General features: G+C 61.4%; 8 protein-coding genes across 8 annotated transcripts; 3 read left to right on the plus strand and 5 right to left on the minus strand.

Annotated features, from left to right (window-relative positions):
* Nucleotides 1–45: 45 nt before the first annotated feature.
* BXZ73DRAFT_78494 (uncharacterized protein) lies at nucleotides 46–1,216 on the minus strand (the record flags this gene model as incomplete). Its single annotated transcript, XM_048022888.1, has 2 exons — nucleotides 46–928; nucleotides 1,008–1,216. 2 exons carry the CDS (start codon nucleotides 1,214–1,216, stop codon nucleotides 46–48), a joined length of 1,092 nt encoding a protein of 363 aa, XP_047876614.1.
* A 2,206-nt stretch (nucleotides 1,217–3,422) lies between these two features.
* BXZ73DRAFT_102582 (uncharacterized protein) lies at nucleotides 3,423–4,922 on the plus strand (the record flags this gene model as incomplete). The annotated part of the gene is made up of 3 exons (XM_048015285.1): nucleotides 3,423–4,088; nucleotides 4,150–4,507; nucleotides 4,624–4,922. The coding sequence occupies 3 exons, from the start codon at nucleotides 3,423–3,425 to the stop codon at nucleotides 4,920–4,922; spliced, it is 1,323 nt and encodes a 440-aa protein (XP_047876615.1).
* Nucleotides 4,923–5,983: 1,061 nt separating this feature from the next.
* Nucleotides 5,984–8,044, minus strand: BXZ73DRAFT_90722 (uncharacterized protein; the record flags this gene model as incomplete). Its single annotated transcript, XM_048025727.1, has 6 exons — nucleotides 5,984–6,284; nucleotides 6,335–6,498; nucleotides 6,531–7,150; nucleotides 7,394–7,491; nucleotides 7,551–7,866; nucleotides 7,891–8,044. The coding sequence occupies 6 exons, from the start codon at nucleotides 8,042–8,044 to the stop codon at nucleotides 5,984–5,986; spliced, it is 1,653 nt and encodes a 550-aa protein (XP_047876616.1).
* Nucleotides 8,045–8,094: 50 nt separating this feature from the next.
* Nucleotides 8,095–8,539, minus strand: BXZ73DRAFT_48789 (uncharacterized protein; the record flags this gene model as incomplete). The annotated part of the gene is made up of 3 exons (XM_048020123.1): nucleotides 8,095–8,200; nucleotides 8,255–8,382; nucleotides 8,429–8,539. 3 exons carry the CDS (start codon nucleotides 8,537–8,539, stop codon nucleotides 8,095–8,097), a joined length of 345 nt encoding a protein of 114 aa, XP_047876617.1.
* Nucleotides 8,540–8,948: 409 nt separating this feature from the next.
* Nucleotides 8,949–10,034, minus strand: BXZ73DRAFT_48851 (uncharacterized protein; the record flags this gene model as incomplete). Its single annotated transcript, XM_048020137.1, has 1 exon — nucleotides 8,949–10,034. One exon carries the CDS (start codon nucleotides 10,032–10,034, stop codon nucleotides 8,949–8,951), a length of 1,086 nt encoding a protein of 361 aa, XP_047876618.1.
* A 158-nt stretch (nucleotides 10,035–10,192) lies between these two features.
* On the plus strand, nucleotides 10,193–11,068 carry BXZ73DRAFT_90725 (uncharacterized protein; the record flags this gene model as incomplete). Its single annotated transcript, XM_048025728.1, has 4 exons — nucleotides 10,193–10,244; nucleotides 10,298–10,385; nucleotides 10,439–10,570; nucleotides 10,630–11,068. The coding sequence occupies 4 exons, from the start codon at nucleotides 10,193–10,195 to the stop codon at nucleotides 11,066–11,068; spliced, it is 711 nt and encodes a 236-aa protein (XP_047876619.1).
* Nucleotides 11,069–11,494: 426 nt separating this feature from the next.
* Nucleotides 11,495–12,386, plus strand: BXZ73DRAFT_90726 (transporter particle subunit trs31; the record flags this gene model as incomplete). Its single annotated transcript, XM_048025729.1, has 5 exons — nucleotides 11,495–11,575; nucleotides 11,634–11,782; nucleotides 11,841–12,097; nucleotides 12,152–12,222; nucleotides 12,273–12,386. 5 exons carry the CDS (start codon nucleotides 11,495–11,497, stop codon nucleotides 12,384–12,386), a joined length of 672 nt encoding a protein of 223 aa, XP_047876620.1.
* A 1,321-nt stretch (nucleotides 12,387–13,707) lies between these two features.
* Nucleotides 13,708–15,261, minus strand: BXZ73DRAFT_48924 (uncharacterized protein; the record flags this gene model as incomplete). The annotated part of the gene is made up of 2 exons (XM_048020149.1): nucleotides 13,708–15,041; nucleotides 15,093–15,261. The coding sequence occupies 2 exons, from the start codon at nucleotides 15,259–15,261 to the stop codon at nucleotides 13,708–13,710; spliced, it is 1,503 nt and encodes a 500-aa protein (XP_047876621.1).
* Nucleotides 15,262–15,944: the final 683 nt, after the last annotated feature.

Here is a 15,944-nt window from a genome sequence, read left to right on the forward strand (position 1 = left end):
TCACGATTAATTCCCGCACTTAGACACCCCACGTATAATCTAATACTATGACTCGTCCACAGACTTTTCCTTGGGCTCTACCTCCCGCCAGATCGACGCGTACCACGCCTTCCGCCCCGTTTCCGGATCGACTCCTCCCTTCGTCTCGTCCTCCGGGTCTGGAAACATGAACCCCGCGCGCCTGTACACCCTCTCCGCCGCCGGGTCCGCCGCGTTCAGATTCACCTCCCGCTTCCACCCCACCGCCGGTGGGCCCTCCGGGACGCCCTCGACGCCCTCCAAGCCCGCGCCCAAGTAATACCGCGTCACCGCGCGGACCATCGCCCCCGCCACGCCCCTCCGCCTCGCCTCCGGCGCAACATACACGTTCCTCACCGCAATCGTCCTCGCCGTCACGCGCCCGAGCACCACGTACCCCACCGGCCGCCCATCCACCGTGCCCACCCACGCCGTCCCCCTGCGCACCGCAGGCCGCAGCGCCGCGCGCGCCTCCTCCGCACTGACCACGTGCCGCCACGCCGACTCGAGCCGGAACGCGACGTGCAGCGGCACGAGCGCCTCCAGGTCCTCCTCCGTCCCCGCCAGCCTCACCACGCACGCGTGCGGCGGCGCGGACGGCGGCGGGAGCGGGAGCGACGCACGCGTGGCGTACCCGACGCGCGACGCCAGGTTCGTCTTCCCCGCGTGCACGCGGCTCCCCGGGACGAGCGCGGCCCAGGCGGCGACGAGCGCGGCGACGGCGGGCGCGGGGCCGATGAGCGTGTCGAAATGCGCGGGGGACGGGAGCGCGGCGTGCACCGCGCGCGCGAGGAGCGCGAGTGCGGGCGCGAGCTGCGGCGCGCCGGGGGCCGTGAGCGCGGACGCGGCCGCGGTGGTGGGGACGGACATCATCCAGGCGAAGTCGTGCGCGTTCCGGGTGAGCGCGACGCTGCGTGCGTGCACGTACGGGGGCGAGAGGCAGACGTTCAGTGCGGGAAGGGGAGGTGTGACGTCGGGGGCGCGCTCACAGGAGGTCGTCGTTCTCGTAGATCGCGTAGAGGTACACAGGTTTCGAGCTTGCGGCGTCGGCGGGCGTGTCTGCAGCCGCGTCTGGATGCTCCGCGAGGTAATCGAGGAGGGAGCCGACGCAAAAGCCCATGAAGCTATCATCGAACTCCCTGGTGGCCTCCAGAAACGCTTGGGGAGTGTTGAAGTGCACGAGGCGAAGATCGTCCATAGTACTGTGCGGATGGGAGCCGGGGATGGGAGTGGGTGGATCAAAGCAGCTGCACCCCATGCCAATATTTGACCGAGTTGGTGGCGCTAGAATCCTTGGTCGAGTCATATGTGGCTTTGCAAACGACTCTGCTGGTGCGTGTACACGCGCACCTCGAGCGGCGTATTTTGGAGTGATACGTTTGCGGTAATCGCGCAGTGGGCGGCCGCCACGGGGAAGGGCGAGGTTTGGATTCCACTTGTTGAGCATCGAGCAGGGTCTGTCCTATACCCCATGGTGCCGAGGAGGCTTCGTCCTGCATAATTTCAACATCGCAAGTCAGGTGTCGACGGTGTCGAGCGAGTCACTAGTCAGGAGTGAAGATGCAATACTGAGTACCGAGTACTAGTACTAAGTAGTACGATTGACAAATGCGGCTGGGGTATCAACTATCAGGCGGAGCTTGAATACACAACGCAAGCGGTGATGTAAGTCTGAAACGGCTGACGCCCAAACGCTCGACCTTTTCACCAACGCTATCGCAACGCGCGCACCTTTCAACCCCCGGCTCCAGGGCGACGACTCGTAGAATTGTAGTGAGCCAACATCGCAAGCCTGCCCAGCTGCTTGCTGAGTGCCATCTGTGCTGACAATGGGCGACTCGTTGCAGCCTAGAGCAAGAGGCAGTGTCTGGGTTCTTGATATGCTCCTTGAGACTGGTAGAGACCTATTTACAAGACATGACCGCAGTGAGTATATCGGATTTACGAGATTCAGAGAAAAAGTTGACGAATTCATTGGATAGCATTGCGCAACAATGCCTGCGGACAGCGCGCGGATCACAACGCGACGATGGCCTCCAAGGACTTCGGCCGTGTGCAGTTCGGTGGCAGACATGTTGCCTCCCCTGGCACTCTTGCTCGGGTGAAGGCGCCAAGATCGTTCCCTTGAGGCAGTATCTCGGGACAAGAGCATCGTGATCGCTGCCTGAATGGACCTGCTGCGGCTGATGTCGGGGCAAGATGGCGAAAAAGACGGGCGACGGGCGACTGGCGATTCTCTGACCATGCGAGACTGCTGAGGTCGGCGAATTACCCGCGGTATGTCAAGAATGCACGGGGGTGGGCGGTGGGAAAGACGCCATTTGGCCTGAATGGCTGTATAGCTGTGGGACTAGGATGGCTGCCCGGTTGGACCGGAGGGAGGGTCGCGACGGGAACCGGAAGACCGCAGGACGCCAGCGCCGGGGACGTTGTGCGCTGGTGGGCGCACGCCGAGCGGGCTTGCGGGCCATCCGGTCGTGCACTGTCGGCTGTGGGCGCCGTCTTCGCCCCCGACGCTCCCAACGTGCCGGCAGCGGGGACTCTGCCCGGGCCAACCGGCCGGCGCATTCCCGGAGGAGTCGGGCGGGCCGGGCGAGCAGAGAGGAGAAGAGAAGGCGGAGGACCGCGGTGAGCCAGTCACCTCTCGAACTGTCACGCCGACGCTCATGTATCCCGCATGCGGCAGGTGCCACACATTGATTGGGCGGACGTCGAGCGACGCTCTGTTCGCTCAGGCCTTGTCACCGGCGCACTCGCCCTCGCCCCCCTGCGGCTAGCCATCCCACCTCCCCGCGGCCCCCACACTCGTCCGCCCCGTCTCCGGCCCCGCCTCTCTCTTTCGCACCACCACCCTCCCTTTCCCGGCCCGCATATATCTCCCGCTCTCCCTCTCCTCCTGCGCTTGCGCACACCCATGTCGCTCCCTTCAGACCCTCGCTCTGCCCCTTCTCTGTCCAGGAGTTCAGTGATCTCCTCTGCTCTGCCTTCAATCTTCAGGACCCCCCACCCACTCCTCAACTCGGTCAACACCTCCCCTTCACTCCCGCTTCTCCCGCTTCTCCCCCTTCGGCTTCCTCTTACCTCTCCGACGAAGAGTCGCTCGAATGCAGCACCTGCTTCGACCCAGAAATCGACGAAGACAGCTCGCCGCTTGCCGCATTGAGCGTGGAGCGCGGCTCGCCTCGTTCTCCGCCGAGGGATCCAAGGTCTCGCTCGAGCACAATCACTGCCCTTCGCGTCTTCCGCCAGGTCCGCGCTCGCGCCTCTGCCCTCGTCCTTCGTCCACGGGCTCCTTCTCCTTCGCCCTCCACCACTCTCTCCCTCCTCCCTTTCCAGCCCCCACCCTTTCCAGTGCCCCCCTCTCTCCCTCCCCCACCCTGTCTCGCGCCTTGTCTCCCTGGAGCATGGTAGATCTCACCCGTCCCCGCTCTCGTGCCGAAAGCGTTTCGCGTTCCTTCTTCCCCTTCACCAAGCGCCCCGCAACACCTCCCCCCCTTCCATCACCCTACACAGACGCAGGCACTGGCCGTGCAAGTTCCCCGGTCCTGCGCTCCTTCTTCGACGACTCTCCCGCCCCACCGAAGCGTGCACACAGCCGCCCTCCCACCTCGGCGTCCACATGTCCGCTCACCAGGGTCTCGACGTCCAGCACCCCTGCTCAGAGCCCTCACAATGCATCGCTACCCTCATTCTTCGACGACCACGAGTCGAATCATTCCACACGCCCTGCCCCTTCCTACACGCGCCCTGCTACTCCTATCGACCAGGTCCAGCGTGTTCACGCCCGCCTCCCGCCCTTGCGAAAGTCCCGTAGCAACGGCCACGGGCTTCTCAAGCGATCTAATCCCCGCAAGGCACCGCAGTCCGCCGAGACGGCGCCACCAGCAGGTCTGGGCTTTCAAGACCTCAACCTCTGGGTTCATGGTCAGGTGGACAAGGGAAACCCTTCGCCGCTCACCCGCCCTCGGGAAGTCCCGCCTGTCATCTCACACAGCAGTAGCTTCGACGGCAATCACGAGGTACCTTCATACGTGTACGAGAGACGGGGGAGTGCAACGAGCACCTCGACAGTGAGTGAAACGTCGTGACTCAGGTGTTAAGTGACTCGGTACTGAACGGTTATGTGCTCAGGCAAGCAGCCAGTCGAGCTCAGGCCTAGCTGCCCGTTTCACTCATCTCGTCAATCTGGCCTTACCAAGCCGGATGAAGTTGAACGCGAAGTCGAAGATAAACCTCGCAGTCGTTACTTCCGAACCCTCGGACTATGCCGACGACTCGTCTCCTTCTACGCTTTCATCCGAGTCACCCCCTTCCACTCCGAGTTCACCATCTGTCGCCTCGCGTAGTAACGTCCGTTCAGCGAGTGCTGGTGAGCGTTACGAACGCTCGACGATTGACGAAGACTACGAGTCTAGCTCACCCATCGGACGTGTACTCACTCCCGAGTTGGATCCGTTCGCCAAGGCCGATATTGCACCCCCGGTTCATGGTACGCCGAGACCACCTACCCCGCCATTGTCTCGTAGGGCGTCTTCCCAAACATCTCCAGCACCGCACGATCATGCAGCCACGTGGAGCGCTAGCAACACGTCTTCGCCGTCGAAGAAAACGAGGAACAGCTTGCCTGCATCACCTGTGTCGACTGCATTGACATACCCTTCCTCGTGCTCGCTATATTCCCCTCGGCGCTTCGCAACCCGAGATTCACCCTACCACACAGTCCCGGCAACCTCTCCCGCACGGCAAATACCTCCTTCAGCCTGGTCACTCTTTGGGTCTTCGGCGGATGTTGCCCAGAACATTGGCAGGAGCCCTCCCTCTACACCTCCTCGATCTGTTTTTTCGACACACCGAACATCCCCAAGACGGAGAGAAAAGTCGGCCTCCCCGCCGACGAGCTCTGATTTCCCTCTGCCACCTACTCTACCTCCCCGATGCCCTCCCCCGGACCGTGAGCTCCCTGAGATACCGTCTGCCGACGACACACCACCAATGCTGCCGCCGAAAGACCCCGCTCACACCGGTCGTTCCCATCGCTCGCTGCCACCATCGCCTTACAGCGTCCATGACTCGCCGCCGGCATCGCTGCCTTCGATTCGCTCCTGGAATAGCAATCGCGTTGGACGAGCGACAGCGACGAAAGCAGGCCATCCGGGGTAACCTTCAACTGGCCTATCAAGGACTCGGCCATCAAAGCCTTGACGGCTGCTCACCAAGTCTCGGACGCGACTGTTCAGTCCAACGCTGGTCTTGAGGCCGCATGGTCCGGAACGACCGTCGGGATCGAGCTGTCAAGCGGTTCCATAACACCTGACATGTACAGTCGGTCCAGGGAACGACGGCGTTCGACCGATTCCAACACCACGATCACGGCCTCCCCAGGATCGTCCGCACTCCACGAGGTTGCGAGCGGTTGGCACGAGCGGTTGTCGGTCGTGAGCCCGCTTGGGGCCCCCGCTCTCGATGAAGGGGACAGCCTCTCGATAGAGGGAACCCCTTCGTCGCCCGGATGCCTCGTGCAGGAAGAGGCGCGGTTCTGGACTCCCACTTCTCGCGACACGGTATTTTACAGCGCACCTTCCGGTGTTGATTCGGGTTCCCCCATCGGCCAGGTGAAGGCAGCCAGCTCTGGGCCGCGTGTGTGATTGGTTCTGCGTCCATACGCTCGTCCGCATTTTCCTTTCGGTATTCGTTTGCACTCTTTTGGTCCTCGGGTTTCCTCTCGGTCTTCCGTTGTGATCCTTCTGGCCCGGCGTTCCAGACGAGTCGACGCGCGGTCCCTCGCGGAATGTAACTTATCCTTCACCGTACTTGTAACTGTGGTATAATCCCCTGTATTCCGGAATTCGGAGCGTACTGTACGACTACCGTGGCAAGTCTGTAGACTTCTAATAACCCAACCGAGCACCCCATCGCGAGTTCGCCTGGCGTCGACGAAGTAATGGATCCCAGGGCCGGCCTGGGCTCACCTGCGCGGCTGCTGCCGGTACGACGACAGCCTGCGCGCGACCGCCTCATACAGACCCGCCTCCTTGGGGGGCTCAGCCGCCGCCCCGCGGCGCACGTAGAGCTGCTCCGGGCGCGCGACGTCCCACGCCGCGCGCCGCGCCGGCGCCGAGGCGGGCGACAGGGGCACGGGGGAGAGGCCGTCGAAGTAGCTGCCCATCACCGCGTCGGTCACGCTCGCGCTCGCCTGCAAGGGTCCCGCGCGCCCGCGCTCACGGTCCCTGGCGACGGAGACGCTGCGCGAGGGCTCGAGCCCCTCGCTGGACTGGCGGCGGAACGCGACGCGGGAGCGGTGGGTGGGCGGCGAGACCTGGGGGTGGGGGGGCGCCGGTCCACAGGCGCGGCGCGGGGAGGCGGGCGGTCGTACGGGCCTCGGCGGCGGCGGCCGTCCTCGTCCTCGTCGCCAAAGAACGGCTCGCGGGTCGGCCGCCGGGGGTGGTGGGGCGGGGGCGAGGCGAAGCTGACGCCCGGGCGCTGCCCACGACGCTCGAGGCGCCGCCGCCGACGCACGTCGTCGAGTCGTCGTCGCGGAGCTCGCGGTACGAGCGGCGCGGCCCTGCGCCGTCGGCGTCGGCGTGTCGGTCTGCGCGGCGATAGTCGGACTCGCCCGCAGAGAGCCCGAAGCCGCGCTTGGCGTGCCGCGAAACGTTTGCGTGCGCCGCGTCCACGCGCGTCGCGCTCGACCTCGAGCTTCCAGGCGGGCGGCGTCCAGGGGGCGAATCCGAGCGGGGAGAGGACGACGAGCTCGCGGTCGGGCCGCGCCCGAGGGCGAGGAAGCCCGCGAAACTGAGCGAGGACTGGCGCGAAGGCGGGATGCGCGCGGCCTGCTGCGCTTGCGCTTGCTCCCTCGCGGACTGGCGGCGGCGGTAGAGGTACGTGCCAGCGGCGGCGATGATGACGGCGCCGACGAGGGAAAGCGGCACGGCATACGCCGCAACGGGCGCAGGGGCCTTGGACTCGGACGGGTCTGGAGGGAGAGGAGGAGGGAGGGGAGACGACGACGTGTGGGGAGAAGATGTGGGAGAGGGGCTGGTGCGTGGAGAGTCGGCAGAGTCTTCGTCGTGGCTGTTGGAAGCACCAGGCTTTTTGGGCGAAGATGACGATGAGGCCGGCTCCGAGGCGGGGTCTTTGTGAGAGGCGGGATGTTTCGGAGTGTCGGAGTCGGCGCCGCTGGACTTGCCTCCGCCGGATGTGCTGGGATCGGCCATGCTTGGATCGGTCATGCTTGGATCAGTCTTGCTTGGAATTCTGGTGGAAGGCTCGCCGGCCCATTTGTCGAGTCGTCTGCATCCTCTGATTCCGACGTGTCGTCACCAGCTAGAAGCAGGCTTTAAATTTGAACGAAGCAACACAGGGAGCGGGTACTCACGTCCGAAGGAAAAGACAGGCGACATTGCCTTATCTCCAAAGTCGTCCACCATCTCGATGAAGCACTGCGATGGGGTGGTGTTGGTGTTTGGCAGGGTCCTTTGAGGGGTTTGAGGCTATTCAGGCGCAATGCAATGACAGAAGACGTTGAGACTCACATATGGATCTTCCATGAACCGTCCTCGACTTGCCGCACCGTCGGCCAAATGGCTTGCCCGCACGTATCGTCGTCGTCCGTCTCCAAATCGTTTCTGACGTCGTCGTCGTCGTCATCCGTCTCGTCGTCTACATATTCATCCACCGTACACAACCTGAAAGACGGAGATACGACAGACTTGTCGGCGCTCCATTGTCCGACGAGAGTATCCCCTGGGCCGTACGTGTCTCCGCGAGCGGGCTTGTCCCAGGTCACATCAATAGATGTGTCGGTGTCCTTCAAGGAGGCCAGAGGCAAGAAAGCGAGAAAGAGGGAGGCTGCGAAGACCACAGAGTGCATACTGGCAAGACAAAAGTACCACGATCCAGCGGGGGTGAAGAAACGGTACCAGCCGATGATGGGGAATAAGCAGGGCGGACGCACAAGACAGGCCAATGAGACTTCGGGGTGCGGCTGACGACGAAGGGTTTGCGCAAGTCTGGATCGAGATTCCATAACCGGTGCCCCGCATTGGCAGCCAAAGCGCGAGGGTCAAACCGTAATGATCAAGCAGGGGTCGAGGCGGTAGAATCTACCTCCATCCTGAGATCCGCTGGATCATCGGAAGAGGATATTGAACCGAGCTTGTCCGCAAACTCAGCAAGTTGTCGCCTGCTCAAAACAAAGCTGAACCCATGGACAAAGAATAAAGAGCATGTTTCACACCTTTTGCGATCTTTCAATTTCTCCAGCATCCCAATGATCTCATCCTGCTCCTCTATAGACAACTCTCCGCCAGGTAGGGTCGAGGCGAATTCATTCGCTTCGCGCAAGCTGTCTTTGAAATCCTTCGTCTATGCAAGCGTCAGCTCAAGATTTACAGAAGCGCACAGAACTCACTGATCTGACCAGAGCTTGTTTGCTCTGAGGTGTGAGTGGCCCTTGATCTTGAGTGGCAGTTTCGATGACATTGGCGAGCTTGGGGGTCAGGGACTCGAACAAGGAAGTCATTTGAAACGGAAGGCAGACGACGATGTTGGCCGGATTGGTGCCAATGGATGGTTGCTTCGAGATGAAGTAGATTACTGCTGTGCGCGTTCGTGCACTGTGCAAAACGTCGACGGTCGTCGGCGCGTCGCCCCTTGCGGCCGGTCCGGAATTGCCGACGGCCGCAGATGGCAAGCACGACGAACATTTGTCTTTGCGCGCAGCCAAGAATGTCATCCAAATTGTGCCGTGGTGCACAAGCAGTGGGTGGAGGAAATCACCAATCGCACAGTAGTGTCCGCTCTTACCTGTCAGACTACGCAAAACCTAGAAGGTCCGCCTCGAACTCTATCTCAAACCAATCCAACTCGCAGTGTATTCCAAGCTAAGCTCGAGCACCACATCGCGGAGACATAGTCTGCCTAAGCGCACCTCAACGATCGTCCTCGGGTAGATACTTGTCGAGCTTCTTGCGTAGCGGGTGGTCCACCTTTATGCCCACCGTCCTCAGTGCGATCGCCAGTTCTCCCGCCAGCCTCCGCTTCTCCTCGTCTCCTCCCTTCGACTCCAACAGCTCTTTCACCGCTCGCGCCAACCTCCCTCTAGGCATCGGTGGTTTGTCCCCATTCGTCGCCGGCGGTCGTTTCTTCTTTCCCCCCTTCCCTTTCAGCTTTGGCACGGCCAGAAGCGGCTCCAACACCTCCAGCCGAAATCGTCGGTACGCGACAGCGGTCAACGGCACGACGCGGTCGGGCGGGCTCGCGGCCTCCGCATACGCCTCGATCTGCGCGACGCGCCCGGGCGGGTCGTCGTCCTTGAAGCCCCACTTCTTGAGCTCCTCCGCCCTGCGCTCCCGGAGGCGCCTCTGCACCTTCTCCCGCGTGTCGTCCTCGCGGATCGTGCGCGCGACGGCGTCGAGCACGTCCGCGAGCCGGAGCCAGCCGCGGTCCTCGTCGACCGCGCGCTTGACGTAGTGCCGGTTGACGTAGTTGAGCAGGCGGGAGACGGACTGCGCGCCGGCCGAGTACCGGTTGAAGCAGGGGACGAGGTAGTGGATGAGCGTCGAGTCGTCCGCGGGGATGCCGAGGAAGAGCTCGCGCGCGGTGTCGGCGTAGTACCGGTCGAGCTGCTCGTACAGGTCCGTCCCGCTCGCCTTCGCCTTCTCGCTCTGCTGCGGCGACAGGCGGGTGGAGAAGCCCGCGAGCCCGGCGGGCCCGGGCGCGGCCTCGGAGTGGGAGGTGAAGTAGTTGTAGACGGCGGTGTGCACGCCCATGTGGTAGCCGACCTCGATCGCGGGGGCCTTGGATGGGTTGTTGGTCGGGGCGCGGACGATGTGATCGAGCGCGGGCTGGAGGTAGCCCCAGAGCGAGTGGAGGGTTGCGGAGGGATTCGCGCTGCCGGTAGAGGGGTTGGGCAGTGGAGGAGGCCCGGAAAAGGTCACGGCTGCCGTCGCAGCGTCGGTCTTCGCGTCGCCGTTGGTGGCCACGGAGCGCGGCTCGGTGGCGCACAGCGCGGTCATGGGGCGCAGCGGGGAGAGAGGAAAGGCGTCCTCGGTGGCAGGAGGAAGAGGTGGAGGGAAAGAGTCGGGCGAGACACGCGCGCATTCCATCAATCTTCACCGGTCGCACCGGGCGGCTAATTGTTTCCTTGTCTTTCCCTCCCACCACCCACCCCAGCATGGACACCGACTCCGAAGACGACTCTGATTACGTCCCGCCGACAGACAAGGGTGCGCCCGCTTTACGTCGCCCGCTCACCGCCCCCTTATCGCCCCGTTTCCAGGTGGTTCGGACGGCGAAGCTCCTGCCCCCAAACGCGCCCGCACAGAAGATCACAAAGACCAGGCAGCTTTGAACAGTGAACGCGAGCAGTGCGTTGCGCCTTTCTCATGCTGCGGCACCACTCCTTACTTTCCCAGATTAGAGCCAACGATGGGGCGTACACAGCATTCAAAGCGTCCTTGAACGCCTCTCCCGAAGACCATGCTCACGTACCTGTCTCCGCTGAGATGGTAAAGATCACCAAACGTTACAGATACGCGGGCGAAGAAGTCATGTGCGTTCTTCCATTACGCCGCGACCATGTGGTCTCTTGATACTATTCCAATCCCCCAGCGAAGTGAAAGAGGTTCCAGCAAACTCTGACGACGCCAAGAAGTGGCCGCATTGGACACCTTCAGATATTCCGACAATTCCTTCTTCCGCCGTGCCTGCCACCTCGGATACGGGGACCTTGTCTGCTCCCTCTACATCCACTGCGACGGCCGGTGCGCCCGCGACGAAGCCCTCTGGAAAGCGACCAGGCCCGCGCAAGGGCAAGACGAAGCTCGGAGAAATCCCGAAGAAGGAGCCGATTCGGAGACTGACCACGCTCGACAAGTCGGCGATGGATTGGCGCGCGCATGTGGAGGGAGAGGAGTCTGCGGAAATGAAGGACGAGCTGGAGGCGAACAGACGTGGGGGCGGGTATTTGGAAAAGGTGGAGTTCCTGCAGCGCGTGGAAGCCCGGAAGGAAGAAGTCCTGGATGCGTCCAAAGGCAAGCGCAGGCGATGACATGTCAGACCAGGTTCTTATTTGGATTCGGAATTCGGTTGGTACGTTCATTCACCTGGCCTGTCTTTGTATGTGTACGTGTACCACCACCTTGTGCTCTTACACCGAGCCTATGACATTACATCGCTGCTCCCCGAGTCTCGTTGTGCTCATCAGCTCGCGACTACACTGCTATCCAATGCCAATCATCCACAGCTTGTTTGGGCACCCTACGCGGCGATGCCCATGTGTTTCGCCTTCGCTTGCTGAGAGCGAGACGAAACCAGGTGAACGGGACACTGGTCGAGTTCTGGAGAATTCACTGGAGCGGTCCGGTCGGGCGCCTGAAGGCTCAATGCGAGAACGCCGAGGCTCAGACTCTGCGCATCCTCCTCCAACCTCCCGGCCCACCATAGTTGTACGCGATTCGTCGCATCGCAGCAAGCTATGAGCTACGCTCAACCTCCCTCCCGCTTCTCTGTCCTCTCCAACTCCTCCCTTTCATCCGCGAGCATCTCTCTCCCGCCGGTTCCTCGCGTTTCTCTCTCCCCTCCGCCCCTTCTATCAACACAGCGTCACACCAAAGCCTGGTGTGCGACCAAATATCTACGACAGGCCGCTTGCCAAGACGCGGAATGCTGAAGTCTCGGCAGCGGCCTTTGCATTCCTCTTCTCCGAGGTCGTACAGTACACCCAAAAGCGCGTAGTGGGATCAACGATCTCGAACGCAGGTCAGTTAGCACGCATGGTCCGCCTGGATCTTTCGACGTGTTCATGGCTCCTTGCACAACAGATTGAACACCCTGGGCTACAGGATAGGCACTCGAGTGCTCGAGCTCATGACATGGCGCAACGAGAACGCGTCCAAGGCACCTAAACGCGAAATCCGATTCCTCCCCGCGCTGATGTCAATCCACACGCACATCTGGCGAGCGGTTTTTGGGAAGCCCGCAGACGCGATTGAGAAGAGTGTGGAGAATGTGGACGAATGTACGTCCCTTCGTTCGCGTCGGCGTGCTCGTCGCTCTCTTACCGTGCCGCCTCCTTCAAGTCATGATCATTGACAACGATCCGCCCATAACTCGCAACATCTCTGTCCGAGAGACATGAGCACGCTCAGCTGCTCGTCCTTCACCGCTGGCGTAGTGGAGGCTGTACTGGATGGGTTGGGCTTTGTGCGTGTTCTTCATCACCGGGCGTGTGCTTTGATTGACCCGTCGCGCAGTCCGCCCGTGTAACGGCGCACAACACGCCCACGGAACGGCTCCCAAACAAGACCACCATCCTCATCAAGCTGGAAAAGTCTGTTCTAGAGCGAGAAGAGGCGCTGAAGACATAGATGGCCTTGCGTTTGACTATGCGTCCGAAGTCATGCGCCACAAAGTCCCCCCACGACGCTATCCACGAGCCCAGGCGACCTAACCCATAAGTTTCGATACCACGCATGGTTGCAAACAATGCCTGGACCTTTGTGAGGATCAAGTCTTCTCGAAATGGTTGCGTCACAGAACGGAGTGGGACAAACAATGACGTCCTGACCGAAGCACGCCTAGTAGGGATATGGGGCTAAATGTTGTAAGATGGGTCGGGAAGTAATTTATGCAATGCTACTCCCGCCTTGTGCATCCTCAGTCGCGTGTTATTGAGGTCCGACGAAGTCGAGCATCCACTTTAAAGTAGTATGTTTTGCACAAATGGGATGCTGCGAAACACAGCCTGCACTCCAGTGAGTTCATTTCCGTCCCTCCCATGATCATGCGTTTCCTCACCAGGAGGCAGTAGTTATCATCTTGAACGCACCGCATATCACGCCTGGTGCCGACCCTCTTTATATATCAGAGTCGGCGCAGAATGGAGCATCACCAATCTTTGTCCGACAGTGTTGCACTGCAGGCATTTGAACACGTCATTCAGATCACATAGCACATCGCCCATAGTTCAAGATTACGCTGGCCCTCATCCTGTACTAACCACCCCGCAGCACACATGGTCATTCGCGGAGCACCCTCGCCGCATGGCCTGGAGTTGCATGTCATTTGCGAGGGAGTGTCGACATCCATGGCCCGCTTGACAATGCTATGTCAGGCGGCCCGACACCAGTCTATCTTGACGCGAACTGGCTCTTCAAGCTTCAAGACCCGCGCTCTCCACTCCCAGTCTATCTCTGGGTCCTGGACTCCGTTTGGCGCAGTGCTCTCAAATACAGCCTTTCCGCGCTTTCGTGGCCGCTCAACGACCAAGCGGCCCGTACACGGCTATTCATGTAAGCCGTCCACCATCGTCCCCATGCGTCTAGCAAACACTTTGGAGGTATCTTTCCAAACTTACCTGTTCTCCGGATACATAAGTATCTGCGCAGGGCACCTACGTCATCGGCTCCACGACCTCCGCGGTGTCCAATCTCTTCGTTAAGCTGGTGGAATGACGGCTTGTATGTATCATAAAAGCTTCAACTATGACCGGAAGTTCCCCATGTCCCTCGCTTTGACCGCAAGCACAGACAGTGGAGCTAAAAATGCCACCACTATCGTGTATTACTCTTACAACAGTGGTATGTATGATATGGGGAGATATTGAGATACAGTAAAAAAGCATAGATGACAATAGATACAACACCAGCCTGCACACACACGAAGAACACGCTCGAAGCTCCTCAGCGATTACGACCCTACCCCCGCCAGCACCTTGAACACCATGTCCTGCCGCTGCTTGAACGCCTGTAGCTTCGTCATCCCCAGGGCGAGCGCATTGATCCGGTTCGCAAACGCGACCGCCCGGCCCTCCGTGCTCCCCCTCCGCCGCCGCATCTGCTCCGACCCGTCCTGCGACCTCCGCCCAACGTCCTCCTCACGGTGCGCGTACCCGATCCCGCGCTCCAGGATCTCGTACACGCGCTCGAGCCGCGGCGCGGGAGGCGCCTCGCCCGCCGAGAGCGCCTCCACCGTCGCCTCACTGTCCCGCTCCTCCATCGCGTGCAGCTCCGTGCCGAGAGCGCACAGCTCCGCCATGAACGGCCGCAGAGGCGCTGGGCAGTCGCTGAGCGCGAGCATCTGGCCGAGCACGCCGCGGAGGATGGGCTCGTCGCCGTGGCGGGGCGCGCCGGGCGCGAGCATGTCCTCGAGGACCTTCTGCGTGGGGTCCGCGCGCGTCGCGGACGACGAGGCGACGTCGGTGATAGCGAGCGCGACGGCGGCGAAGTACGCGCGGGTCGGGTCGCGGGCGAGCAACGCACGGATGTGCGGCTTGCGCTCGAGCACGTCTGCGAGCGCGGCGTAGAGCGTCTCCCGGATGAACTCGATCCCAGGCGCGTCGGCGAGGATGGTGGGCGAGAAGGGCTCGGAGTCGCGCGAGTGCGTGGAGCCGAGGCTGCTGACGCTCGATGCGGAAGGCGTGCGGGAGTGGGTGCGGGAGGAGGGGAGGACGGTGAGGCGCGCGGGGGGAGAGTTGGGCGACAGGAAGTGTGGTTGGGGTGATGGTGGGACACTCGAACGGGGAGAGTGGGGGGCGAGGGTGGAGGTGTTGGGTCGGGGGGATGGGGGCGCACTTGATTGTGGGGAGGCGTCTTCGTAGCTCGGTGGAGGAACGAAGCTCGCCTTTTTCCCGCTGCCTGGAGTACGCGGAGCACCGCTGTCCAATGCGCTTTGAAGATCGACCGCGTATCTCTCCTGGAAAGTCCGACGCATGCTGATTTCAATGGCCACCGCGCGAAGATCTGCGGCTATGCCATTCAGGCGGGGGTTGAGTGGAGAGGAAACTGGCTCGAAGCCGCAGATGACCCGAGCGAGGTCATGCTGGTGGCTGGGGATGAGTGCTTGGATTGAGGGTACGACTTGCGACCATACGATGAGGAATTGACGGAAGGTGGGAGGGCAGTTGTTGAGGGAGAGGTCAGTGGGTGGCCCGGACGTTCCGTGCTTTTGACGGCGGGGAAGGGGGACAGACGGAGGGTTTGTGGTAGATCTCAGGGCAGCAAAGTACAGGCACAGTGCAGGCCCTGGAGGGACCGATGAGCGAAGTCGTGTGAAGCAAAAGGATGACTACGCACCCGTAATCATGAGATCGGCCTCTGCGCTCGAGAGCGTCTCCTCATCCAACAAACCTTCCGCCTTGGCGTGCATCAAAGATGACTTGAGATACGAATGGAAGCATTCCTGCACATATTCCTCGGAGAGGGTGGGCGCGGTGCTGTCGACGGCCTGGGTGACGATGGACATGGTCGGAAGCGGAGAGGAGCAGCGCCAATTCGCGGCCCCTTGTCCTAAATCGCGTCATAGTCCGTATGCGTCACGTGAGCACTGCCTCCCCGGCTCTCATCGGCGAGGGCGTAAATGGTGAACGCTAGGGAGAGAAATGACGTTGCAGAAAGCAAAGCAGTGAGGGACAGGCAGCCGAAACAAATGATTGGCAAAACGGGACAGGTATGAGCATGCCGGATGGTCGGAAGGATCTTGTGCCCGGCAGGTGAGGTCAAGGTTCCTGCAAGATTCCGTAGCTTGATGGCAGTGACGTAGGGCCGTACCCATGCTTGAAACGCGGACGGGGTAAGATATAGCTTCACGAGACGATGATGCAGTGTGAGAAGTCTGGTGATCGAATGATAGGTTTTGAGTCTACACAAGACCTGTCTACTTACCATGGACTGTTGAGGGTGTACGGCTTCCGCGTGGAGTTTTTGATCGAGCCAGGGCCCAGCAGTGGACGCCATAATGGCCCGGTCGGTGCATTCTGTGGTGAGGACTATGGAGCATTGGCCTGAACCGAGATGACTGTATGCGCTCCAGAACCAAGCTAGAAGTCTAAGGCCTAATGAAAGGGTCATCTCTGCACAGTACTATGATCGAGAACCAAGGGAGAGACGATGAGGGACCGCCGGAGAACATTGGCAGGGCGAAGTGGT

Source organism: Epithele typhae (genome assembly GCF_022376455.1).
Source record: "Epithele typhae strain CBS 203.58 chromosome Unknown BXZ73scaffold_33, whole genome shotgun sequence".
In the NCBI taxonomy this organism is placed as follows: domain Eukaryota; kingdom Fungi; phylum Basidiomycota; class Agaricomycetes; order Polyporales; family Epitheliaceae; genus Epithele; species Epithele typhae.